General features: G+C 33.4%; 1 protein-coding gene across 4 annotated transcripts; it reads right to left on the reverse strand.

Annotated features, from left to right (window-relative positions):
• Nucleotides 1–3,215: 3,215 nt before the first annotated feature.
• On the reverse strand, nucleotides 3,216–21,235 carry LOC110813877 (mediator of RNA polymerase II transcription subunit 33A-like). Of its 4 annotated transcripts, none has more exons than XM_088222436.1 (13): nucleotides 20,712–21,235; nucleotides 20,493–20,603; nucleotides 19,567–19,920; nucleotides 18,795–19,108; nucleotides 18,523–18,614; nucleotides 18,081–18,438; nucleotides 17,746–17,956; nucleotides 17,547–17,661; nucleotides 14,731–14,892; nucleotides 13,846–14,512; nucleotides 13,428–13,634; nucleotides 10,601–10,636; nucleotides 4,376–4,515 (listed from the first exon to the last, which is right to left on the reverse strand). In XM_088222436.1, the coding sequence occupies exons 1-12, from the start codon at nucleotides 21,011–21,013 to the stop codon at nucleotides 10,611–10,613; spliced, it is 2,919 nt and encodes a 972-aa protein (XP_088078562.1). In that variant the 5' UTR covers nucleotides 21,014–21,235; the 3' UTR covers nucleotides 4,376–4,515; nucleotides 10,601–10,610. The 4 variants fall into 4 exon arrangements, with proteins under 4 accessions (XP_088078561.1, XP_088078560.1, XP_088078562.1 ...); XM_088222437.1 differs by having other exon boundaries at nucleotides 4,380–4,518; XM_088222435.1 differs by lacking the exon at nucleotides 10,601–10,636 and having other exon boundaries at nucleotides 3,216–4,515.
• Nucleotides 21,236–23,011: the final 1,776 nt, after the last annotated feature.

Below are 23,011 nucleotides of genomic sequence, written 5' to 3' on the forward strand. Positions count from 1 at the left end.
ACTTATGATAAATGAATTTACTTAAATTAAGAGCTCCATTGGTTGTTTTTATGATTTTTACCAACTTTCATTTTCTGTATCAGTTAGTAGTGTGATATTCTTACTGGGTTAGTGTAGCTCACCTTTTTTATTAACTATTTCAGATCAAAATCCATATATCGATCAACATGAGGATTGTGAATAATTCACCACTCGAACTCATTTAAAAGCTAGTGGAGGTCGTCCTAAGATGCTTAGTTGTTTACTTTTCATTTATTTCTTTAATTTTAGTTTGTTCTTTTAAAATGAACATTCCCGTAACTATATTGGGTATTTTAAACTATTGTGTAAGAAATGTAAACCATAACTCTATTATTCTGCTTCCACATTTAATTTATGTCTTTATTTCCTTTCAAGTTTCGGGTCGTTATAATCATTATCATACATTAATACACCGTCTTTCCAAACATGTCATAACTTTATAATTACCTTTCTGTGCACTTACCATATATTACCTTACATTAATTACCTACCACAAAAATCATCCAAACAAAGCATTAGAGTTTCTCTCGGCGAGAGAGGGTGAGGTGAAATTTGAGTCGTCGTATTTCAGAGATTAAACTAAGTCGTTCATTTTAGGGTTCACCAAGGGCATTTTAATAATTTTGTAAGGTCCTTCGACGAGAGTGAATATCCATCGTCAAATCTCTTCGCATCTTTTTTCATGGCAAAACTGCGTGTCTGAATGATTCTTGAACGTCTAATCTTTCATTCAGAGTTTGTGTGGCTCGATTTGGACTGTTGATCTAGATCCCCATTTGTGTTTTAACATGGCCCATCATATGCCCATTCTCGATTGGCTCCGCAGGACACCTCAGCTGTTGAGGTGTCAAGATTTTGGAAATTTACAGTTTTTTCCCAAAATTAGAAGATTTCTTTATTTAGGTTCTTTTTAACTTATAGTTTTTTCCAACTTGTTAAATCTTTTTTGTTTGACCCTTATGTAAAATTTTTCTTATTTTTCAAAATATTTGGAATTTTGAAAATTTTTTCTTAGAGAAATGTATAGTTTTTGAGGTTAAATTAAATTATCATCAAATTAATATTCTTTCAAAATTTAATTTTTAGAGTTTACCACAAGCCACGGCTCCTATTGAAATAAATTTTGTAATTTATTTTTTTTTTTGGGTCAAACTTAGACACAGAATTTTACATTTTGAATTTAATTTCATATTCGGAAAATTACTGTCCCCGATCGTTACAGTTATTGTAAAACTGAATAACTGAAATTTTATTTTGTTATGTTGCAATTATATTTATATTTTGTGTTTTATTCTCTTTCTTGCTAAGTTTTGAGTCCACCAACAGAGCATGACTGTTTCACCATAACTCGTTTACGTGCGAAATAAAGTAATGAGTATTTATAACTCATGCACATTTCTATTAGGATATATGACATATAATCATTAAGTAAAGGGTGTATCTTTGCGCTTGTAACTCATTAACATTTCAGTGTAGGACAAATGATTTGTAATAATATTAATAATTTATAATTATGAGTAATGTTTATGCCATTGTAATATTACAAATTTATAATTATGATCAATGAGTATGTATATGTAATATTAAGAATTTGTAACTATGACTAATGAGTATAAATTCTATATAGTCATATAATGTATATATGTAGAATACATATAATTTATAACAATGACTAATGGGTATGTTTGAAACTAAAATAAATAATTTAACTAATATATATTTATTAAAATTTAGTAACAATTAAAAAGTAGAAACGGAATCAAATTAATAATTAAAACTACTCAAATTTTTGTCTTTTAAAAAAAAAATTGGGTGAACTTTGATATTCACAAAGTTTCTATAAACATAACTTACATTTTAAATGTTACACTATTTTGTACAGTTCTTTTTGCCAAATATCTTATGATTTCTTTACCAAAAACACTTTTTTTTGAAAAATATTTAGTACTTCACAATACAAATGTCAAAGGACAAATAATAAACAACAAACAAAATTAATCATAAGAAAAAGAAACTAAAAATCCCTTAAGAAGAGCAGAGGTAGAAATCACCCGAGAAGCAAAAGCAATTAAATACATCTCTTTTAATAATTATTCATATCATTCAAATGCATTAATGTTTTTGTAGATTTTATTATAAAATTTCAGTAATTTTTAGGTAAATTTTCGAGAACTAAAATTAAATTGGAATTCCTAAAATTACTTAAAAGTAGAAAAAAAAAAAAGATCAATTTTGCCCAAGAAAATGAGGGACAAAAGAGATATTTATGAAAAATTAAACCATTAATCACATGTTTTGAAAAGTCAGGATCAAAATAACAATTGATTAAAAAGTCATGGACCTAAATATACTTAAACCTGAAAAATTAGTTATAAATGTATGAACTACCGATCTTGTTTAAGCAAGTTTCTCAACTTATTTGGTGCCAGATTTTGAGTAGGTTCTTAGAATCTATTCCTAGTTAATCTTCCATGTGTTAATTATATAAACCAGACAATATATATATGTATATACACACACATATATATATATATATATATATATCTGTTCAATAATCCAGAATTCTACTAACACAGAATTGGCAATTTCCAAGAAAACTTGCAGTCAAGTAGAAGTCAAAGAAAAAACCTTATCTTGGGTTTTTAAAATCAAATGAAATCTTGTGTCAAAGCAAATTACTTGGCCTACTTTTCAATAATATATGATCAAAACCAAACATACTTGCCATAGGAATTTCTTCTAGCCCTTGTGGTAGAGCATAAAACCACTGTTTTGGTGAATTATTGAGATCCTTGCAGGAAATGCAGACTTGTAAACTCTAATAAATCGTATCAAGTTATTTAAAAGAGAGCAACAAATTGAATGAGAAGTGATAAGCTAATTAATTAGAAACCATTATTTTAAGATATCAAAGTTAGAAATACTAGTTTCTGACTACCTTTGTTAGTAGAGGCCTTTGTCTCCCTCGATTCTGCTTGAGTGTAGAGTCCAGTTCCTAGAAGTTCAAATTTTTGAAGGAAACAGAAACATAGTTTATTTAAAAAATTTAGGATAATTGTGTATATGCCCTTGCATGTGTGTGTTTTTTAGCCGCTAATACAGTTTAAGTATCATAGACAAATGACGGATGTGTGCAAAAATGTTCTTTTATTTGTTGAGCAGAAAATTAGAAGTGGAAAGTCATGCATACTCACTTACCCAAATTCTAAACATCTTCCTTCCCATTATAATACTTGCTCTTTATTTACACTATTGGTATAGAAATGGTTATGAAAAATGCCTCTACCATTTGCACCTCCAGCTAGCCACTTACAATCTTGAGATGTACAACATTGATACTTTGCTGCTTGAGAGATAGGAAGCAAGAAGAAAATAAATATTGAGAAAACCATTTTAGAAGTCAATTTATGACATCTAACAGCTCAGCTATTAATCCCATAGCTCCAACCCCTCCTCTTTCTAGGAGAGAAAGAGCTAGCTCATTTTCATGCCATCCCATCAATCCAACTGCCAACTTTTGCAATGTCTCCAGCTTCACTTCACGAATCCACGCTGGAGCACAACTCACCATTAATCCCACCGTGCAAGAGATATATGCCTTCCAAGTGCTAGGGTCACAGCCAAGAGACACATTCCCCTCCAATACCCTTACTAAGAAGTCCATATGAGCTCCAAGAATGCGAGACCTTCTTGACACTGCCCAGGATGGGGGTTTGTCCCCAACGCCCCACACCAGTGACCCTGACAAGATCAGAAAATAAGCTAGTGCATATCCTTCCATTATGCAGGCCACAACACTCACCTGGCCGACCTTTTCTTGCCTTGAAGAGAGTAGCCAAGTTGGCATGGTTTCCTGATACAATTCTTGGACAAGCTGCAGACTACCTGTCACAGCTAAAAGGCTTGCACCCAGCGTGGCAATCTCTCTTGCCTTTCTGATTGCAGGGGCTAGTGATGCTTCACTAGACTTCAGGCGGGGGGAATCAGTGCTTGCCCATCTTATTGCTGATTCTCGAGCATACTCCACTACAAGCCCTACAATCACATCGTTCACACACCGAATATTGTGTATTGACCGACAAGAGCGAAGATAAAGAAATCCAGGTGCCAAGGAAGGACAAATCCCAGGAGATGCAAGAACACTGCCCAGTAGACCATTAATCCTCCTTTGATTGGTTAACAAAGAAGTTGCATCATGGACAGATCCTACAAATGAGCTGAAACAACTTCTCAAGAGTTGAGAAACAGCTTCCTTGTTTTGCCTGAACACAGAACGGGAGCATGATACAACAATGAAGTTATGCCAACGGCGGACCTTTTGGGCCCAAAGAGAGCCAATTATGGGAATGCTAGGCCAAGGACAACCTGATGCACAGTTCTCCAGTGCTGGCCCAACAACAGCATGGATGTACTCCAGGCTCTTGGTGAGTTTGAAAGTAATGGTTAAACTGACAAGGGCTGCAACTGGCAGTGGTAGCATCACAGGTGACATCCCTGCTAAACAAGATAATGAACAAGGGTTTAGCCATGAGGAGGAAATGAAGAATCATTAGATTGCTAAACACTTATCAAAATTTAATTTTCTATTCAGTAAACATTTTGATATACATTGACACGAAGAGGCATATTATTTTTCGATGGAAGCAGACTTGAAATAGATGATGCATAGATTTGTCTTGCCTAGAGCTGCCAGCCATAAAGATAGTGATAAATCCAAACCAGTCAAATTGAAAGATTTGAATGCCATATGAGAATGAGAATACAGGCCTCTCATTCTAAAACTTTGCCTTTTCCTAATCAACATGCCAATTGGGATAAAAAGTAACAATTACTGTATGAAAGTGGACAATTTTAACTATCCCCACTGGAAATGTAGATTGCACTTTAAGCGAACTGTTGCTCTGCTTACAGATAGCATCTTACAACAGGAGAATCCAGTAATCTTTAGAGCATATAGTTATAGAAAAATTTAATTGTCATAATCTTTTTCACTGAGAATGGAAAATATGTACAAATTATAATAATTGTCTGAAACTAAATATTAGTATCAAATAAAAAAAAAAAGGATAAAGAAAATGCAAGTGAAAATTTGTAATTAAAATTTCTATTTATTGAATTTTTATCGATGATATTTAATTTATAACATCTGTATATGTAGAAAAATATTAGAGAAAGTTTTAATAGGAAATTAAATACAAATCAGTCTCACAAAAGGAAAGATCTGCTAGTTATGGAAGTCGACTATGACTCTAGTTTATAAGAAATTTTTTCTAAAAATATCAATATATATAAGAATTGAACTTCTACAAGAAGTTAAATTCTTACGCTCCCCCTCAAGTTGGTTTGAAGATGTTGAGCAACCTAAACTTACAATTCAATTCTTTGAAAATCTTCCGAGGTAAAACCTTGGTGAAAATATACACAATATAATGATAAGATTGAATGGGCCACAAGGATAGTGCTTCGTACACAATTTTCACATTAATAGTGTCTACTAATCTCTACATGCTTAGGTTGATTATGATGAACTAGGTTATTTGCTAAGCTTATTGGGGATTGATTGTTACATAACACTTTCATAGACTCTAAACTTCTTAATTCACCCAATACTCTTTGTAGCCACATTCCTTCACATATATCATATGTTTTTTGTTTCTCCAAGTAACTAAGTTTCTCTAAACATATATATAATATCTCGATGGAATTTTCTATCAGTTATAGAATCATCTCAATCTGCGTCAAAATATACTTTAATACTTTTTTTTTCTTGAAAAATAGCTCCTCTCCAACTGTTATTTTTACACACTTGAGAATTTGAAACACCGCCTCTATATCGTCTTCAGTTAGATTATTTATGAATTAACTTACCATACTAACAACCAAATGAAATATGGTATGGTATATGAAAGGTAAATCAATTTACCCACTAGTGTTGGTATCTTTCTTTATCAACTAGAACACCATTAATTTTACTTCTTAGTTTAACATAGGGATCTATGGGTTTGTCTGCGAGCTTGCATCCTATCATTCTAGTATTTTTTAGAAGATCCAACACATATTTTCGCTGAGAAACTGAGATTCATTTCCTTGACCTAGCAATTTCCATTCCCAAGAAATATTTGGGGTTTCTTAAGTCTTTAATCCCAAATTCTTAAGTTAAAATCTTTTTTAATTTGAGTATCTTCTCAATATCATCCTTTATAATTATTATATCATCCATATATACGACGAGGATTGCCTTTTTTCTTGAAGGATCATGCTTGACAAACATAGTATGATATGTTTAGCATTGATTATATCTAAACTTCTTAATTGTCTTAGTGAATTTGTCGAACCATGTTCTTGAGGTTGTTTTAGTTCATAGAGGGACTTTTTTAGTTTGCAAATATTTCTATTAGTGACTTGACATTTAAACTCTAATGGTATCTCCATATAGACTTCGTGCTTCAATTCTCCATTAAGAAAAGTATTCTTTACATCTAATTGGAATAATGGTCAATCCAGATTAGCAGCTAAAGACATTAATATCCGAACTGTCTTAAGTTTTGCTACTTGTACAAATATCTCCTGATAATCAATTCTATAAGATTAAGTGAAGTCTTTACCTACTGATCGAGCTTTAAACCTATTGATAATACCGTCAGCATTATACTTGATTGTGGACACTCATTTACAGCTGACTAATTGTTTCCTAGGTGATCATTCTGCTATGTCTTCAAGTCTCATTCTTTTTTAAGACTTTGATTTCTTCCATGATTAAAGTTTTTCATTATGGTACTTTTAATGTTTCATATATCGTCTTGGTATTTGTATTTTATCAATATTACTAACAAATGCCTTGTGAGTTAATGATAAAGCTTTATAAGAAACAAAATTGTGAATTAGATGATCAATACATGCTCTTTTTTGTTTTCTTAAAGTAATACATCTATCATCATATAGATAATCAAGGGAGAGATTTGAACTTGGATTACTTGAAGTATTCAGTATATTGGATTTAGATTCGAATTGGGTTCTTGACTTTGATAAGGTGGTTTTGCCTTTTTCTCTTCTTGATTCTTGTTCCTTCTAATGTAGACCTCAAATTCAAGTTTTTTCAATGTCATGAGTAGGTTCAGGCCCATGTGTCTCATCTTGATCCATATGTTCTTAAAAGAGACTAGCAAGAAAAAAATCTTATATCTATATTGTACTGATTTGAATAATCTTCACTCTTAAAAAAAGAATAATGTACGACATTATATAGCCGAGTAAGAGAAATACACAAGCCTTAATTAATGGGATTCTGCCATCATAATTTAATTATTCTAAATATAAAAGATTTACAAGATACTACAGAATATTCCTATACCTTAAAAGTTCAACCAATCATCTTAAATATAGAATAAATAAATAATTCTAAAATTACAGCTAATTATTTTAAATGCAAAATAAATAATTAATTGACTTTCTTTCACTCCCCCTCAAGCTTGGCTGTAGATATTGTGGAGTCCAAGTTTGTCAACTAATTTCTCAAAATCGGATCTCCAAAGACTAGTGAAAATATCAGCTGCTTGACTCAAAATTAGAACATAGATGATAGACACCATCCCATCTTCTATCTTTTCTTTAATGAAATGACAGTTTATTCCAATGTATTTGGTTTTGTCATGATAAACTAGGTTGTGAATGATACTAATAGTAGCTTTGTTGTTATAATATAATTTTAGTGGTTCACTTGCTTGTTGTTTTAATTCTTCTAGTAAATTTCTTAGCCATATCATCTCACACACACCGTGAGCTAAGAATCTTAACTCAGCTTCTGCACTGCTTCTTGCAACCATAATTTGTTTTTTGCTTTTCCAAGTGACTAAGTTTCCCCAAACAAATGATTAATACCCTGAAGTTGATCTCCTATCTGTGACCGATTTTGCCCAATCTGCATATGTAAATATTTTAATACCCCGATTTGAGGTTTTCTTGAAGAATAAAAGCTTTCCCTGGAGATATTTTTAGATATCTTAAAATTCATGTAACTGCAGTCATGTGTTCCTCTGTAAGTGCATGCATAAATTGGCTGACATAATTTACAGCAAAACTAATGTCAGGTATAGTATATGAAAGGTAGATTAGTTTACCAACTAATCTTTGAAACCTTCCTTTGTCAACCAGTTTGCTTGTTTTTAAACTGTCCAATTTCACATTAGAATCCATAGGAGTGTCCACAGGTTTACAACCCAGCATACCAGTTTCTTTTAATAAATCAAGAACATACTTTCTTTGAGACACTAATATTCCCTCTCGACTTCGAGCTATCTCCATAACAAAAAAGTATTGAAGTTTACTTAAATCTTTCATTTCGAAATTTGAAGTAAGTCCTTTCTTGACTCGGGTAATTTTCTTAATATCATCTCCTATTATAATAATATTGTCAACCTAGACTATTAAGATAGTCACTTTACCGTCTTTGTGCTTGAAGAACAGTATGTGATCGGTCTGTGCCTACGTATAACCTTGTCCTTTTATTGCTTTTATGAATCTATCAAACCAAGCACGTGGAGACTGCCCAAGGCTATACAAACTTTTCCGTAATTTGATTACCTTACCATGACTGCCATTATTAAATCCTAGTGGTAGGTTTATAAAGACATTCTCCTCAAGTTCTCCATTTAAAAAACATTCTTTAAATCTAGTTATCGTAAAGGCTAATCTAAGTTAGCGGCAAGAGATAGAAGTACACGTACCGTATTGATTTTTGCAATAGGAGCAAAAGTCTCTTAATAATCTACACTATAGGTTTGTGTATAACCTTTTGTGATTAGTTTAGCTTTATATCTTTCAATAGTACCATTGGCCTTGTATTTCACTGTGACGACACACTTACATCCAATAACAACTTTATCTTTTGGCTTTTCCACCACATCCCAAGTCCGATTCTTTTCTAATGCACGTATTTTTTCTAAAATAGCAGCTTTCCATACTAAATTTTTCTAGACTTCACCCACTGTCTTTGGAATCTCTACCTTTATCATATTTGTAACAAACGTCTTGTAATGTTCAGAGAACTTACTATACCCAACAAAATTTGAGATTGGGTGATGAGTGGAAGACCTGATTTCCTTTCTCACATCCATAGGAACTTCCAGGTCATGATTCTCAATATCTGAATCCAAATTTGGGGTTTGAGATTACAGGGGTTCAACGTTCTTGGTTTTCTTTCAATTTTTTCTTCTTAAATAAGTTAATAGATCTTTGACTCTATGATTGATAATAGAGATAGGCTGTAATGTTTTTCCTGATGGTAAATTTGTGTTTATGGTCTCAGTTTTGATTAAGGAGAGTATTTCATTATTTTTCATCATAAATTCTGATGTATACTGATTATGATTTTCTGTAACTTTTGGAATTTGTAGGACAGGATCCCAGTTCAACTCCCACGGGTTTGAGGCAAGGTTTGGTGTGATGGGATTTGATTTTTAGATTGAATCTAAAATTTTCTCATTTAAATCCATATATGGAGATTTGGATTTTAAATATGGAAAAATAATCTCACCATTGCCCATTTTAAATTGTTCCTAGAAATTTAGATCACTCCCACTCTCCTCTTGAGACAAATTTCGGTATAAAAAGTCTGATTCTCAAAAAAAATAATATCAGTAGAGATATAATATTTTTTTTTTTGGACAATAACACCGATAACCTTTTTAAGTAGCAAAATATCTAAGAAAAATATATTTTAGGGAACAAGGGTCTAATTTCGACCTCCCTTGACTAGACACATGAACAAAAGCGACACTTTCAAAAATCCTACACTCTAGTTGAGAAAAAGCATGGTAATTAAAAAAGAAAGTCGAGAAATGTTCAAGTGGTGTTCTATAGTTTAGTATTTTTGATGGAAGTCGGTTAATCAAGTAGCACGCAGTTAAGATTGCATCCCCCCCCTCCCCCCCCAAGAAATGTTTTGAAATGTTTGCTGAAAACATGAGGGTACGTGTAACATCAAGGTGGTAGTTTTTCCTCTCAGCCACACCATTTTGTTTTCGAGTATCGATACATGAGTTTTTGTGTAAAATACCATTGGTTCAGAAAAAATCACCAAAAATAGAATTGAAGTATTTTGTACCATTATCGGTACGAATAATTCGAATTTTTGTATCAAATTGTGTTTGAACCATCTGGTAGAAATTCTTAAAAACTAATGAAGCATCTAATTTATCTTTTAGAATATAAACTCAAAATACCCGGGTATGATCATTAATAAATATGATGAACCACCTTTGAGAGGAAAGTATAGAAACACGTGAAGGGCACCAAATATCCCTATGTATGAGGGTAAAAGGTGTAGATAGATGATAATTTTGAGTGGGTAAGAATGCGCGAGTGTGTTTTTCCAATCGACATATATCACATTGAAACATTGGACTTTTATTTGAAAATAACTCAAGAAACAAATGTTTCATATAGGTAAAACTTGGATGACCCAATCGAAAATGTAATAACATTATTTGTTTTTAACAGAAATGGTAGACAGACACATAGAAGAGCCAACATTATTCATTAGTGAAGAAGAAATCGAAAGATAGTAAAGACCGTTTGAGACCTTAGCACTGTCAATCCTCCTCTCCGTCTTCAAAACCTGAAAAACACAAGCATTTTTTGATAAATTAACACCACATTGCAGGTCAATAGTTAGCTTACATATAGAAACTAAATTATAGGTTAATTTTGGAACATGAAGAACATCCTGCAAAAAAATTATACGTGATAGGCGAATAGTTTCTTTGCTAGTCACTGTAGAAAAAGCTCTATTTGCCAATTGAACCTTTTGTTGTCCTAAACTAGGTGAATAAGACAGAAAAAATGGGAATTACCGGTCATGTAATCGGTAGCCCCGAAATCAACAATCCATTGCTCACCTGAATTTAGCATACTTGCAACAGAGGGTTCCGAAATACCTAGCCTTGCCATGAGAGAAGTGCTTGTGGCAGAATTATTTGTGACAAAGGTAGAAGAATTGGAAAGAAGGCTACATAAGTGTTCAACTTATGTTTTTGTAAAATTAACAACTCCTGATTTATTAGTCGGTGTTGCTACTCCTTTCTTTTTTAACCGATTTGGTACAAAATTCTTAAACTTTCCATGAATCAGCCAACAAGCCTCCTTTGTGTGATATACCTTATTGCAATAGTCACACCAAACATGTTTTTTTGCAGAATTTTGTGATCGATTGGAAGGAGAGAACGGTTCACAGCAAGAGCAGAGGCATCCAATTGGACAGCCACAGTATCACCAAGCATAACTCAATGACGATGATATTCATGACGAACCTCTACAAAGATTTCATCTATGGATGGTAAAGGCCGCACACCCAGGAAACGGCCACGTACATCATCCAACTTTTTATTTAAACTACTTAAAAAATCATATATACGATCTTTTTGGATTAGTTTATTGAAAAGATGAACATCGGCAGGATCATTCCAGGGGGCTGAATGAAACATTTCAACCTCTTGCCACAATTTCCGCAAGTTGCTATGATATTGAGTTGCATCCATATCACCCTGATAAAGGTTGCGTACGCAATTTTGCAATTCAAACAACTGTGATGAATTTTCCAAATCGGAATAAGCAAGAGTGACAGCATCCCAGATCTCTTTTGTCGTGGAATGAAAAAGATATGTTTCACCCATCTCATCATCTATAGAATGAATTAACCACACCATGACTAAGGAATTGTTAGCGTCCCATAATGCATACGAGGGATCATCAACATCCGGACGAGTAGAGGAACCGTCTATGAAGGTTATTTTCCCTTTTCCCTTAATCACTAAAGCTGGCGAACGAGACTATTGCAAGAAATTTTTCCCATTCAATTTTTTAGTGGTGATCTGTGAAGTATAAGAAGTATTTTCTGTAATAACAGCAGGAACAATTGTGGAAACAGGTTGAAAAGCTCCAGATTGAGCCTCCAAATCGTTTTTTCTTATCCCTGATATGGTTCTCTCAACTTATGAGTTAACTTTTTTTTTTTGCTCTAATACCATAAAAGAGACTAACAAAAAAAAAAAAACCCTTATGTTTATACTGTACTGATTTGAATAATTTTCACTCTTAAAAAGATAATAATGTACAGCAGTATTATATAGCCGAGTAAGAGAAATATACAAATCTTAATTAATGGAATTCTGCCATCCTAATTTAATCATTCTAAATATAAAAGATTTACAATATACTATAAAATATTCCTATATCCTAAAAATACAACCAATCATATTAAATATAAAATAAATAATTAATTCTGAAATTACAGTCAATTATCTTAAATGTAAAATAAAAAAATAATTGACTTTCTTTCAGTTCTGGAAACTAAATAAATTTAGTTGGAGAAGAATGAAGATATTTAGTAGTAGAGTCCCAAAATTGGGATTCTTGTAAATTTTTCTCCACTTGAATACTAATTTTGTAGTATGATTGGTTTTCATGAAGGTGTCATCTATGAAATTATAGAACTTTCAGATGACTGGTGAATAACACTTATATTATCTCTTTTGATTTAATGAATACGCAACGAAAGTGCATGTTATTGAATTGCATTCTAATTTACTTCTATGATAGTTGTGCATGCGAATAAAGGTTAAACAACCAAAACTTTGATAAGTATGGCAGGTAGAAGTCAAGTGGTCGGAAAGTGTTGGAGCATAACTAAGTAAAATATTTGAAACTCAAAAAATCTAAGAAGACAATCTATTGATAAGGTAAATTGCAGTTAGAATAACTTCTTCCCATAAAAATTTTGGAACTTGAGTTGTGAACATTAATGACCGAGCAACTTCAAAGAGATGTCTATTCTTCTTTTCGGGTATGCGATTTTGTTGAGAAGTACCAACACATGAACTTTGATGGACAATCCCATCTTTTTTAAGATACATATTCAACTCTTTTTCAAAGTATTCTTTTGCATTGTTTGTCTCCAACACTTATATTTTTATTTGCAATTAAGTTTGAACCATGTTGTTGAATTTTCTGAATATATGGCTAATTTCTTATTTTTCTTTCATGAGAAATAGTCATGTAATTCTTGTATGATCATGTATAAATGATATAAATCATCTAAGTACCAGTAATATTGTTGATTCTAGATGGTCTCAAATATCTAAAAACAGAACCTTTATGCTCTTAATGTTTTGCTTCCACTCGATAAGAGATGAAATTTTTATTTTTATTACCAAATTATTAAGGGAAAATATTCACACTTTTATTGAGACAAATATTGAAATATATCTAGAGTTTAGATACATTTTTGTTAGCTGAAACTGAATTAAGCATGTGTAGAAATAGTCTTTCCGTGTTGATGGAAGAAATACCAGAACAAGATCATGTTACAATCAAAGAACAAAAAAAGCAGACAAAGTGCTTGTTGAACCTACCAAAGGAACATGTTGGAATATCAACACCAGCAGTAGCCAATATTTCTTTCATTTCAGATTCAACTAATGATAGGATTGCAGCAGGATTAGGCCAATCTATTCCATTCATTGGAACTGGTTTCCAGATACCACGAGTTACCTCAGCAGAAAAGTAACTAATAATAGCAGCTAGAGAAGCAGGCAGGAAGTCAACAAGGTCCCTCAGGCCTGCAAGAAAGAGCTTATTAGAAGTTATATTACATACAACAAAAAATTAAATAAATAAATAATTCACCTTAGTTGAACTGATAACAGGATAGAAAATGCTAATAAATGAAAGGAGAACGGATAAACTAGTAGTCATGACTATGAAAATGAAAATCAATTAATTGACTGAGGTAGGAAAAACTTGGAGGCCAAAATTTTGTTTTTCGCTAACCTGTAGTTAAATCCCGAGAGGAAAGCCATCCATGGGCACAAGCAGTTAGAATTGCTTCAAGAACAAATGGGAGAGCTTCCAAGACCTCCCATGCAGCAAGTAAAGGTCTTTGGTAAGCATCTTCGCCAGTACTTGTTGGAGACCCACACATGCTGCTGCTTGATGGAGTTGAAGAATTGCCCGATGAAGCACCAATTTTAGTGATTTTCCAGTAAATCATATTTAAAATCTTATTTGCAACTTGATGAACAGGACTTCCAGCAGAAAGGCCAGAAAGTGTTGAAGCTATACAGGATTTGTTTTGGCAATACCAAGCTCGTAATTTTGGAAAATTGTCAATATATACAGGTTTCTCTGAAGCATATTCAAGTTGGTCCATAGCGCTTTTTATTTCATCTGGGACTGGAGTGTGGTGTGATGTAATGCGGCTATTGCATAGTAATAAAAGATATTCCAGAGAAAGGTCGACTCCAATTGCTCCACTAGTTATACATTGCTCAAGTGGGGGCCTGTAGAATTTCCATAGGCGAAGAAGAAAGAGAAAAGCAGATGAAAAAACCATGTAAACTGAGGGCTCATCACCTGCATTTGATCTATTACTAGATGTAGGTGTAAGGGACCCAAAAACCTCACACAGTGGTAATAAGGCAGCCGCAACTTCAGGAACCTGTCAAGCCAAAGTTCAAATTCAATAAGAATGCATAACTTGCTACAGTTTACCAATATCATTGCAATAATAAAAGATCTAGGGGGAAAATGAGGTATAAAGAATACCTATCAGCAACAGAGCTGTAGAGAGTGCTTCAAGTGACAAATACTTCAATAAATGTCCCCATATAATTTTGTATAGCCAGGAATTGGAAAAAAGAAAATGGATTCACTTACCACACCATGCAGAGAAAGTATATGAACTGTGTCAATGGAGGAAGCTCCAAAAAGGATAGCACTAAGCATGGGCATGTAATCAATCAAGTGGCTCCCTTGCGTGGTATAACCAGGAGGTATTGGAGGAGAAAGAAGCTTGACAACAAAGTGCACCACATGTTCCTGCCAAGAGAAAACAAAATTTTAAATCACCCACCCTCAAATAAAGAGAGAATGCATAATGACAATCACATGAATACTCCCCAGGTTTATGTTCAGTTGACTCGGGAAATTTGTTTCTTGATCCTGTCCTTAATTGATCGCACTTCTACATTCTTAGTAACAACTCTCTGCTTCATTATATGTTCATTTAATTTGAAATCACCCACCCTCAAATAAAGAGAGAATGCATAATGACAATCACATGAATACTCCCCAGGTTTATGTTCAGTTGACTCGGGAAATTTGTTTCTTGATCCTGTCCTTAATTGATCGCACTTCTACATTCTTAGTAACAACTCTCTGCTTCATTATATGTTCATTTAATTTGTTGTATTAATCAGTTTATTCTTGTATGGCCTGAACAGTTTCTGAGAGTAACAAAAAATTGCCAACAACATTAAGCCAACCTATGAATGCAAAATTCTTAAAAGATCTCATTAAAGTTGAGGCCTGCTCTACATATTTTCTCAAAACAACTTCCTCTTATGTGCTCCATGATTCTATATATGCATATTAACTTCGACCTCCTTTTGTTACCTATACTTAATGCAGGAAAATCAAAATTATCATTTTCATATATTTCTTTTCCTTAAATTCGTAAGTGTTCCTTATTCAACTTCAATAAGAAAGCTCAAAAGTCTATATCATTTCCTTTAGAACGAAAACATACATTGTTACCACAAAGGCATCAAGGGGTGCCCACCTATGGACCAAAAGAGAAAGTTTACGAGGTCTTATTCGTCAAATATCTATTAGGTCTTCTCACCCTATATATATATATATATATATCATGTATTCTGTGCAGTAGGATCTCAAGAAACCTCAACCAGTCTACTATAGGATGGACAAAAAGGGAATTTTACCAATAGAGAGGCAAAATAGTCCTTTCACCAGGGCAGAAGATTAGGGTTAGGGTTTGACCAAATCAGATCCTAAGTAATGAGATCACCACTGCAGCCACAAGATCCGGGCGGTTTCCGCCTTCTTTGCCACTCATCCTTATCACTTACAATCTATAAATAGGTCATTGTTCTACGAAATGTAATCATCAAAAAATAAAGCATTTACCTCAATATGATTCTCCTTTTTCCTCTCTGTTTTTCTCTCTTCCTCTCTCTCAAGTCCGAAAGCATGAGTAAGGCTTCTGACATAGGTCTCCTAAATCCCTTTCTTGATGTTAATATCTCTTCAATGAACTCCGAGGGTTCCAGGGTGCTACTACATCTCTGAAACTTCTACGAATAGCCAACATCAGTGGTGGATTTAGTGGGGGCAGTTCATCAGCAAATTTCTATAAGCTAATGTTTAAGCAAAATAAATTCCCCCTCTCCCCTCCCCCCCCCCCGCCCTCCCTACCTCAATAGAGTAATTTGACCACATAATATTTTGTGAAAGTGTAGAGAAGAAGAAATTATTTTACAAAGACTTGGATTTACCCAAGAGTTTGTTTATAAACACTTGATTATGGTGGTGACTCTAATTAATGCATTTAGGCTCTGCTTCTCACAAGCCATAACACATAAGACCACCAGACACAAAATGATTAGAGACCCTACAGTGCTATCATTTTCTTTTTGGTTACTAATCCAAACGAGTTTAGTTCTCTTCTCTTCGGTTTTTTTTTTCTGCTTTCTCAACCTAATGTAGATATAGATTATTTCCCTTCAAGCAATCCTCAGATTCTTGGTTGTATGTATAATAATATGCATAATTTTCTTTACAACTTATTATGTAACATAAATTAAATGTACATATATATTTTCCCCCATTGAATTTCTGTATCCGCAACCAGAAAGCAAATACATATTTGATGCCATCAAGTGGATATTTTACCAAAGTTGGAGAAAATTGCTTTTCCTCAACCGTATTTCCATCTCTAGAACTATAAATCTTCGAGTATTTAAACTCATTTCAATGATACATTTTACCAAGATTACCTATACCTACATATATATTTATATTCTAAAAATTATAATATGCGTAGTTGATGCCATTTGGATTGGATCTTTTACCCAAATAGAAAGAATATTGCTTTTTTGTAAGTTTTATTTCCTAGAAAAGTCAACAAACTAAGAGAGGATTTGGGATTATTTATTTCATAATTATAAGAAGTTCAATCTCCTTTTATTTCAAATAAAAAAAAGAGTTTAATCTCCCTATATGTTAACGTAAAGAACATCGTACGAATTGGATTCTTAAAGTTGACTTTAGCACCTCATTCTTTAACTTTTTTTTAATCTTTTAACAAATTTACTTACTCTTTTGATGAGCACTAAAATTTAACAATTTATATAATAATACAAATTATAAAATTTAAGTAATAAATATACATTCTTATTAATTTTCTTACAACAAATAATTGCTTATTTTATGCACTCAACACTATATTCAAACATATTTAAATAAGAATTTATTTACTTTTAAGTAACTTAAAGCATCTTACTGCTTTAAATACGTTTCTTTTTCTCCAAGCATGTAGCAGATAAATGAATAATTATTTCAAAAAAAAATTATTTAAAAAATATGTAGCAGATAAATGAATACACCTATAGAGCAAATAATTGGCTACAGAGACAGCCAACTTGAATATTTTCAACATCGCATGAATTTGCTACCTGAATATTCCATCCACAACTGAGTGATGCACCACAGAGAATCTTTGCAGCCGCTGCCTTCTCCTCTCCTGATCCACTCAGTGCAATATGATATAACTTCTCTACCTCTGCTCGACTTGAAAATTCAAGAAAAGAGAAAAAAAGAAATCAAATCAACAGATCAACATGCTAGAGTTAAATTCCAGAATTATTTGTCTACCTTGAGGCAGGAGTAATGAAAAGCATATTTATCAGAGAACCAGCTAAAGGAGCTCCTTCCATAAATATTGACCAGGGAGATTTCTGAACAGTTGATAAATCAGGTACTGGGATTATTGATGCAGACAGATAACTGGGCCAAAAATAGGCTGATGTATCTATCAAGTTTCTTGTTATGCAAGCTTCTACTATGAGATGCCTCATGTTACCAACTAAAAAGCATAATGAGATTATGAGAACCAATACAAAAACTTTCTTGATTAATACAAACCATAAATATTAGAAGGTAAATGTAAAGTACACGATTTAAGTTTTCTGCATTTGTATGAGCATTACCAGGGATGCCACCAGGTAAACCCTCTATTGCGGAACTAGAAACGAAGCTGGCCGCTCTTTTAGCTGCTCTATTAGCTGCATTTGTGACTGATGCTGGGGGACATAGGAGACCTGAAAAATTTCCAAGAAGCTGCAGAGAAGAAATCAATCCAAGTTTTTTAGAAGCACAAATCTTTTCTACCATTCTGCTTTCACAGCCAGTCTCTACAAAACAAGATGGCGTAGCTCCTTGGAGAGAACATGAAGACAGTTTGATCTCATCCTCCAAAATACAAGCAATAGCCAAGGGCACAATAGACAAAAGAACACAAAGTCGGGTCTCAAGATGTGGAATAGGACCTTCGAGAGGATCACGTTCCTGCAATGAAGCAAGCATCAGAAAACAAATATCAGCTGAGCAAGTTTCAGTCTCCAATGAAATATGAGATAGACTATCTCCTACTCGTTGCACAAGTCGAAGGGCTGAAATCCAAAGTTCCAGGAAAGTTTCTTGCCAACTTGCCCGGTTGACTACTCTGAGTGAATTAATTGTCTCTGCAATTATAGCAACATTTATGAATAAGATAATCATAACACATTGAGCGATTCCCTCTCCCTTTCTATTAAGCCATGAAGAAGACAAATGCACGTAAACAAAGGATTTGTAAACAAAGACACACACACCAAAAGAAATTAAGAAAGGAATAACTTTTTCTCCCTCAAAAGGTGATTTACCAGTAAGAATAGCAACAGCTGATCTGATAGGAAGGTGCCTCCCATCCATTGCCTTCTCCATGTAAATATCAAAGGGAACCCAGCAACTAAACTGACCAGATCCAGGACCACAATAAGTAACTCGTCTAGATGATCCAGTATCAATCAGCATCCCAATGAATTGACGCTTATTCAACTGATATTCAAAGTCCAATACCCTCTGAATATTGGCAGACAATCTTGCTACGAGATTATTCACAGACTTGTCAGGCAATGTCATGTTGATGGCTTCGAGAAACTGCAGCTTCTGCAGTAGGCCATCGAATTTTTCAGGCCTATAAAGATGATAACAAAACTATAAAATAATATAAAATGAAATTGGAAATGGATGCGTGTGCTGGCTTCAAATGGCCAATAGTTTGGCTAGGCATGGGAACATAGTGGGAGATCATCACAACAGGATGCAAACATTACTGTGCAAAGAACAGAGATACATTGTTGGAGAAGAAAACGAGGTTACAGCATAAGAAGCTCAGAACATGAGCAGTTTTCATGTCAAGAAAAGGGCATTAATTAAGTATGCACTAAGCTTCAATCAGCAATCCATATTGGATTTTGAAACCCATGAAACAAGTCAAAAGCAATGACAATCTTCTTTTTTTCTTTTACTAGAAAAATCCAGGCTACAGAATTAAACCAAGGCTATAGGCTAAGAGGAAACAAGGTTTAAAAGGCAAAAGAATTCACATCATTTGATAAAAACTTTGAAAGAATTGAAAAAGGTAGCACATACATGTTGAGGTAAACAAGCCTAAGTAGAAATTTAGCTTTTCTGCTCCTGGATAGGTCTCCCAACACCTCTATGGCCATACGAGAATTCTTCCTCCTCAAGTTTTCGCGTTGGTCATTTCTCCCACTGTTGTAAGTCTCCTTCAAGTCTAAATCCATTTTCAAGGGATCCATGTTTCCACTTGCTTCATTTTGAGTTTCTAGAGATTTCAGTTGCAATCCCCAGTCATCCAGAGTGCTATCAAGCAGATCAAGGAAAATGCTGAAAAAGAATAAGACAAATGCATGCCCAAGTTCAACAACATGAACTCCATAATTCTGAGAGAGACAAAGGGCAAAATCCACAGATTCTATTATCCTGCAAAAAAAGCAGGGAACTGCCTCTTAGTTGTCATGGAGATGAAGTCCTAAGACTCCGTAATCAGAACTTATTTTTGATAATGCAGAAGATAAAGACAAGTACCCGAAATGTCTAAACTGGGAGTATATCTAAGTTCATTCAAAATTAATACTACGAACTCTACATTTATAACCAGTTCAAAAAGGAACATTTAGATATTGCAAGACAATTGAGTCGCTTACATAATGATGCATCTTTCTTAGTTTGAAAAACCCGGAAAAGAAAATCAAGGAAACTACCACCTGACATGAAGAACCAGAGTAATTTTCAAATTTAATTGGCTATTTAACTTTTTTCTTCTGATGCATTCAGATATAGTGATACAATTGAGTAGCGCATATAATGATGTGTCTTCCTTAGTTTGAAAACAAAGAGAAGAAAATCAAGGAAGCATGAGAAATTTTTGTACTATTTATACAAATTGATTGGCTATTTAACTTTTCCTCAATTTACTCATCTCCTATTGAAAAATATATATATATATATATATACGATAATTTGAAAGGAGTAAAATAAGATATAAGACACACTTGCGTTTACAAGAATCTGAGCGAACAGGATCAAATACAATTGCATATCGTCTTAAGAGCTCAAGATAGAGCCTGTAAGCTTCTGGGTGCGAGTGTCGATTGGGAATCACTCTGAAACCAAAAACAAAATCAAAATTAAAATCAAAACAAGCCATGGCGATCTAGCTGACTATTTACGAAGAAGCATGCAAGAAAATCCACGAGAGAAAAGGAAAGAACCTAGAAGTGAGGAGGGAGAGGAGTTGAAGAGGAGAGAGAAGACGAGAAGAGAAAGCCTGGTAAATGAACTTCCAGAGGGAGGGGTGGTTGTTGTTGAAACAAAGATGGGAGACCAGCAGGTGGCCTAACTCAGGGCTGGGCAACTCGACAACTGAGTTAGAGGATTGTAAGCATTTGACAATTTCGACGGCCCATACCAGAGGCGGTTTTTTCCGCTCTTGACACCATTTGATCTTCTCCAACACCATCTCCTCCCACTCATTGCTCCCTGTTTCCAATATTTTGGTAGATGATAGCTCCATCTCTCGCGTTGCCTGGTTGCTGTTGTCACCGCCTCATCTTCTGCTTTAAATAAATTCTAGCAGTAATGGGACTCACCAGCATACGTTTAATTCTCATAATTTGCTACGGTCAACATCGGAATCCCACTCTCAGAAATTGGGAAAGGTAGTTTACGACTGCAAGGAAGAAGTCCCGATCACCATTTTTTCCCCATGCTGCTACCACACTGCTTTCAGTTTTACCCCCTTTTCTTCATGTGAAGTGTTAATCATTAACTTATAATTTTTCAAAAGTACAAATTATTATTTTTATTATTTTATTCCATTAACTAATTTTTTGTTCATAAATTTAATTATAAAAACTTCAATAAAAATTCTTTCTTTTTTATATTTTATTTTTGATAGAATTTCAAAATTACAACCAATTAAAATATTTCTATTTTTATATTTTATTTAATCTCATATGAATATTGCTCAATAAAATTAATCATAATTGTTTATTTTTTAAATAGTATAGGTAATAACTAGCCTCCCCAAAGCATTTTTTTTCCTATTAAAATATTAAAATACTTTTTAAACTACATAAAAATATTTAACATATTTCATAAAGTACCCTACAAACTTTCAAACAAACACAAAATTTTTTGTCATAATACCTTATTTTACCTTCAACTTCTAAAAAATATTTAAATTGAAGTCTAAATTTTTTTGGTTTAAATCAACACTCAACTTTTGAAAATATTTAGATAGCACCCTTGACCAAAATTACCATTAGCGTTTAAAAATATTTATATTGCATTGATGACTAAAATTACCATTAACGTCATCAATAGTGGTCATGTGTATTTGCTAACGTGTTTAAATAGACACCACGTAAATGTTATGTCATCAACATGTGGCTTCCACGTGAACCAACTCAAAACACATTTGTAAGGCTCGTGTCCTGTCTTCTGTGTTGACCACAAACTCGAAAGCTTTCATCACCATGACACATGAATTTTCTTTATGCTCTATCTCCCTTGTTTCCTACCTCTTTTCATGGCCACACCACACGAAATTGTAATAATTAATAAATTAGGCTAATAATTTATTCCTTCCTCCATGGCTTTCCTTCCCTTTACCCTCTTGCTCTATACTCCTTTAATGGAATCATGTATAGCTCCTAGTTAGCACCTCCAAGCTCATCTCATTACTTTGAAATGGCTTGTCCTTAAGCAATTTCCACCTTGATTTCATAGCATTTTCTTTAAATAGGAATGCAAAAAGATCCTTAAAAAGATGATCTCTTTGTAGCTTTTCAGGTTGTTGATGGTTATGAATGCAGTTCTATCTTCTACTATTGTTAGAGTTTATTTCGCCGATCGCCGAGCTCTCCATCCTCTCTTTGATTCCCATATGCATCGACATTGCAGTCGGATTTTAGCTGCATCGACATCAGGTTTCTTAACGAAGCACGAACCTTACTTAACATTATTTCATTAGTAATTTTCTTCTTCAAGCTGCTAACTTTGACGCGGGAGGATATGAGGAGGACAAATTTACTCCTAAAATCTACTTAACATACGCAATACCAAAACAATAAACACTTAGAATTAAACATCTCCCTCTAATTGAATCTACAATCCTAATGAACAGTAAAAACACAGACTAAGGAAATAAAACAAGGAAAAGAAAAAGGTAACAGATTTACTAATAAGTTGATCCTCACTTTTTGGCTCAACAAGACTTTTGAAGACTTTTGATTCTCGAAAAATTTGAAGAAGCTAATTTTAACAAAAATGCTAAAAGAAGAAAAACCAAAACTCTAAAGAATTCTCTTATTCTCAAATGTGTGTTTTACATCCTATGGACAAAAGTTTATTTATAGTTTTTTCCGAACAATCTAGATAAGTACAAAAATCTTGAGATGATTAATAAAATAATAATATAGATAAAATTCTATCTTAATATAGGATAATTATATAATAAAAAAATTATTCTATCTTAAATAAATTAATTAAATAATCTTAAGGGATAGAC

The sequence above is a fragment of the Carica papaya genome, chromosome 6, assembly GCF_054855325.1.
Source record: "Carica papaya isolate Zhongbai chromosome 6, ASM5485532v1, whole genome shotgun sequence".
Lineage (NCBI taxonomy): Eukaryota > Viridiplantae > Streptophyta > Magnoliopsida > Brassicales > Caricaceae > Carica > Carica papaya.

Bases quoted from the DNA above. Each gene is read 5' to 3' on its own strand.
- LOC110813877 (XM_088222434.1), bottom strand. From the start codon at position 21,013: ATGGAGCTATCATCTACCAAAATATTGGAAACAGGGAGCAATGAGTGG. The intron at 20,604-20,711 runs GTTCTTTCCTTT...TTTTGGTTTCAG, and splicing joins CTCTCCCTCCTCACTTCTAG to AGTGATTCCCAATCGACACT. The intron at 14,893-17,546 runs GTAGCAAATTCA...TTCTCTTGGCAG, and splicing joins GTTGTGGATGGAATATTCAG to GAACATGTGGTGCACTTTGT.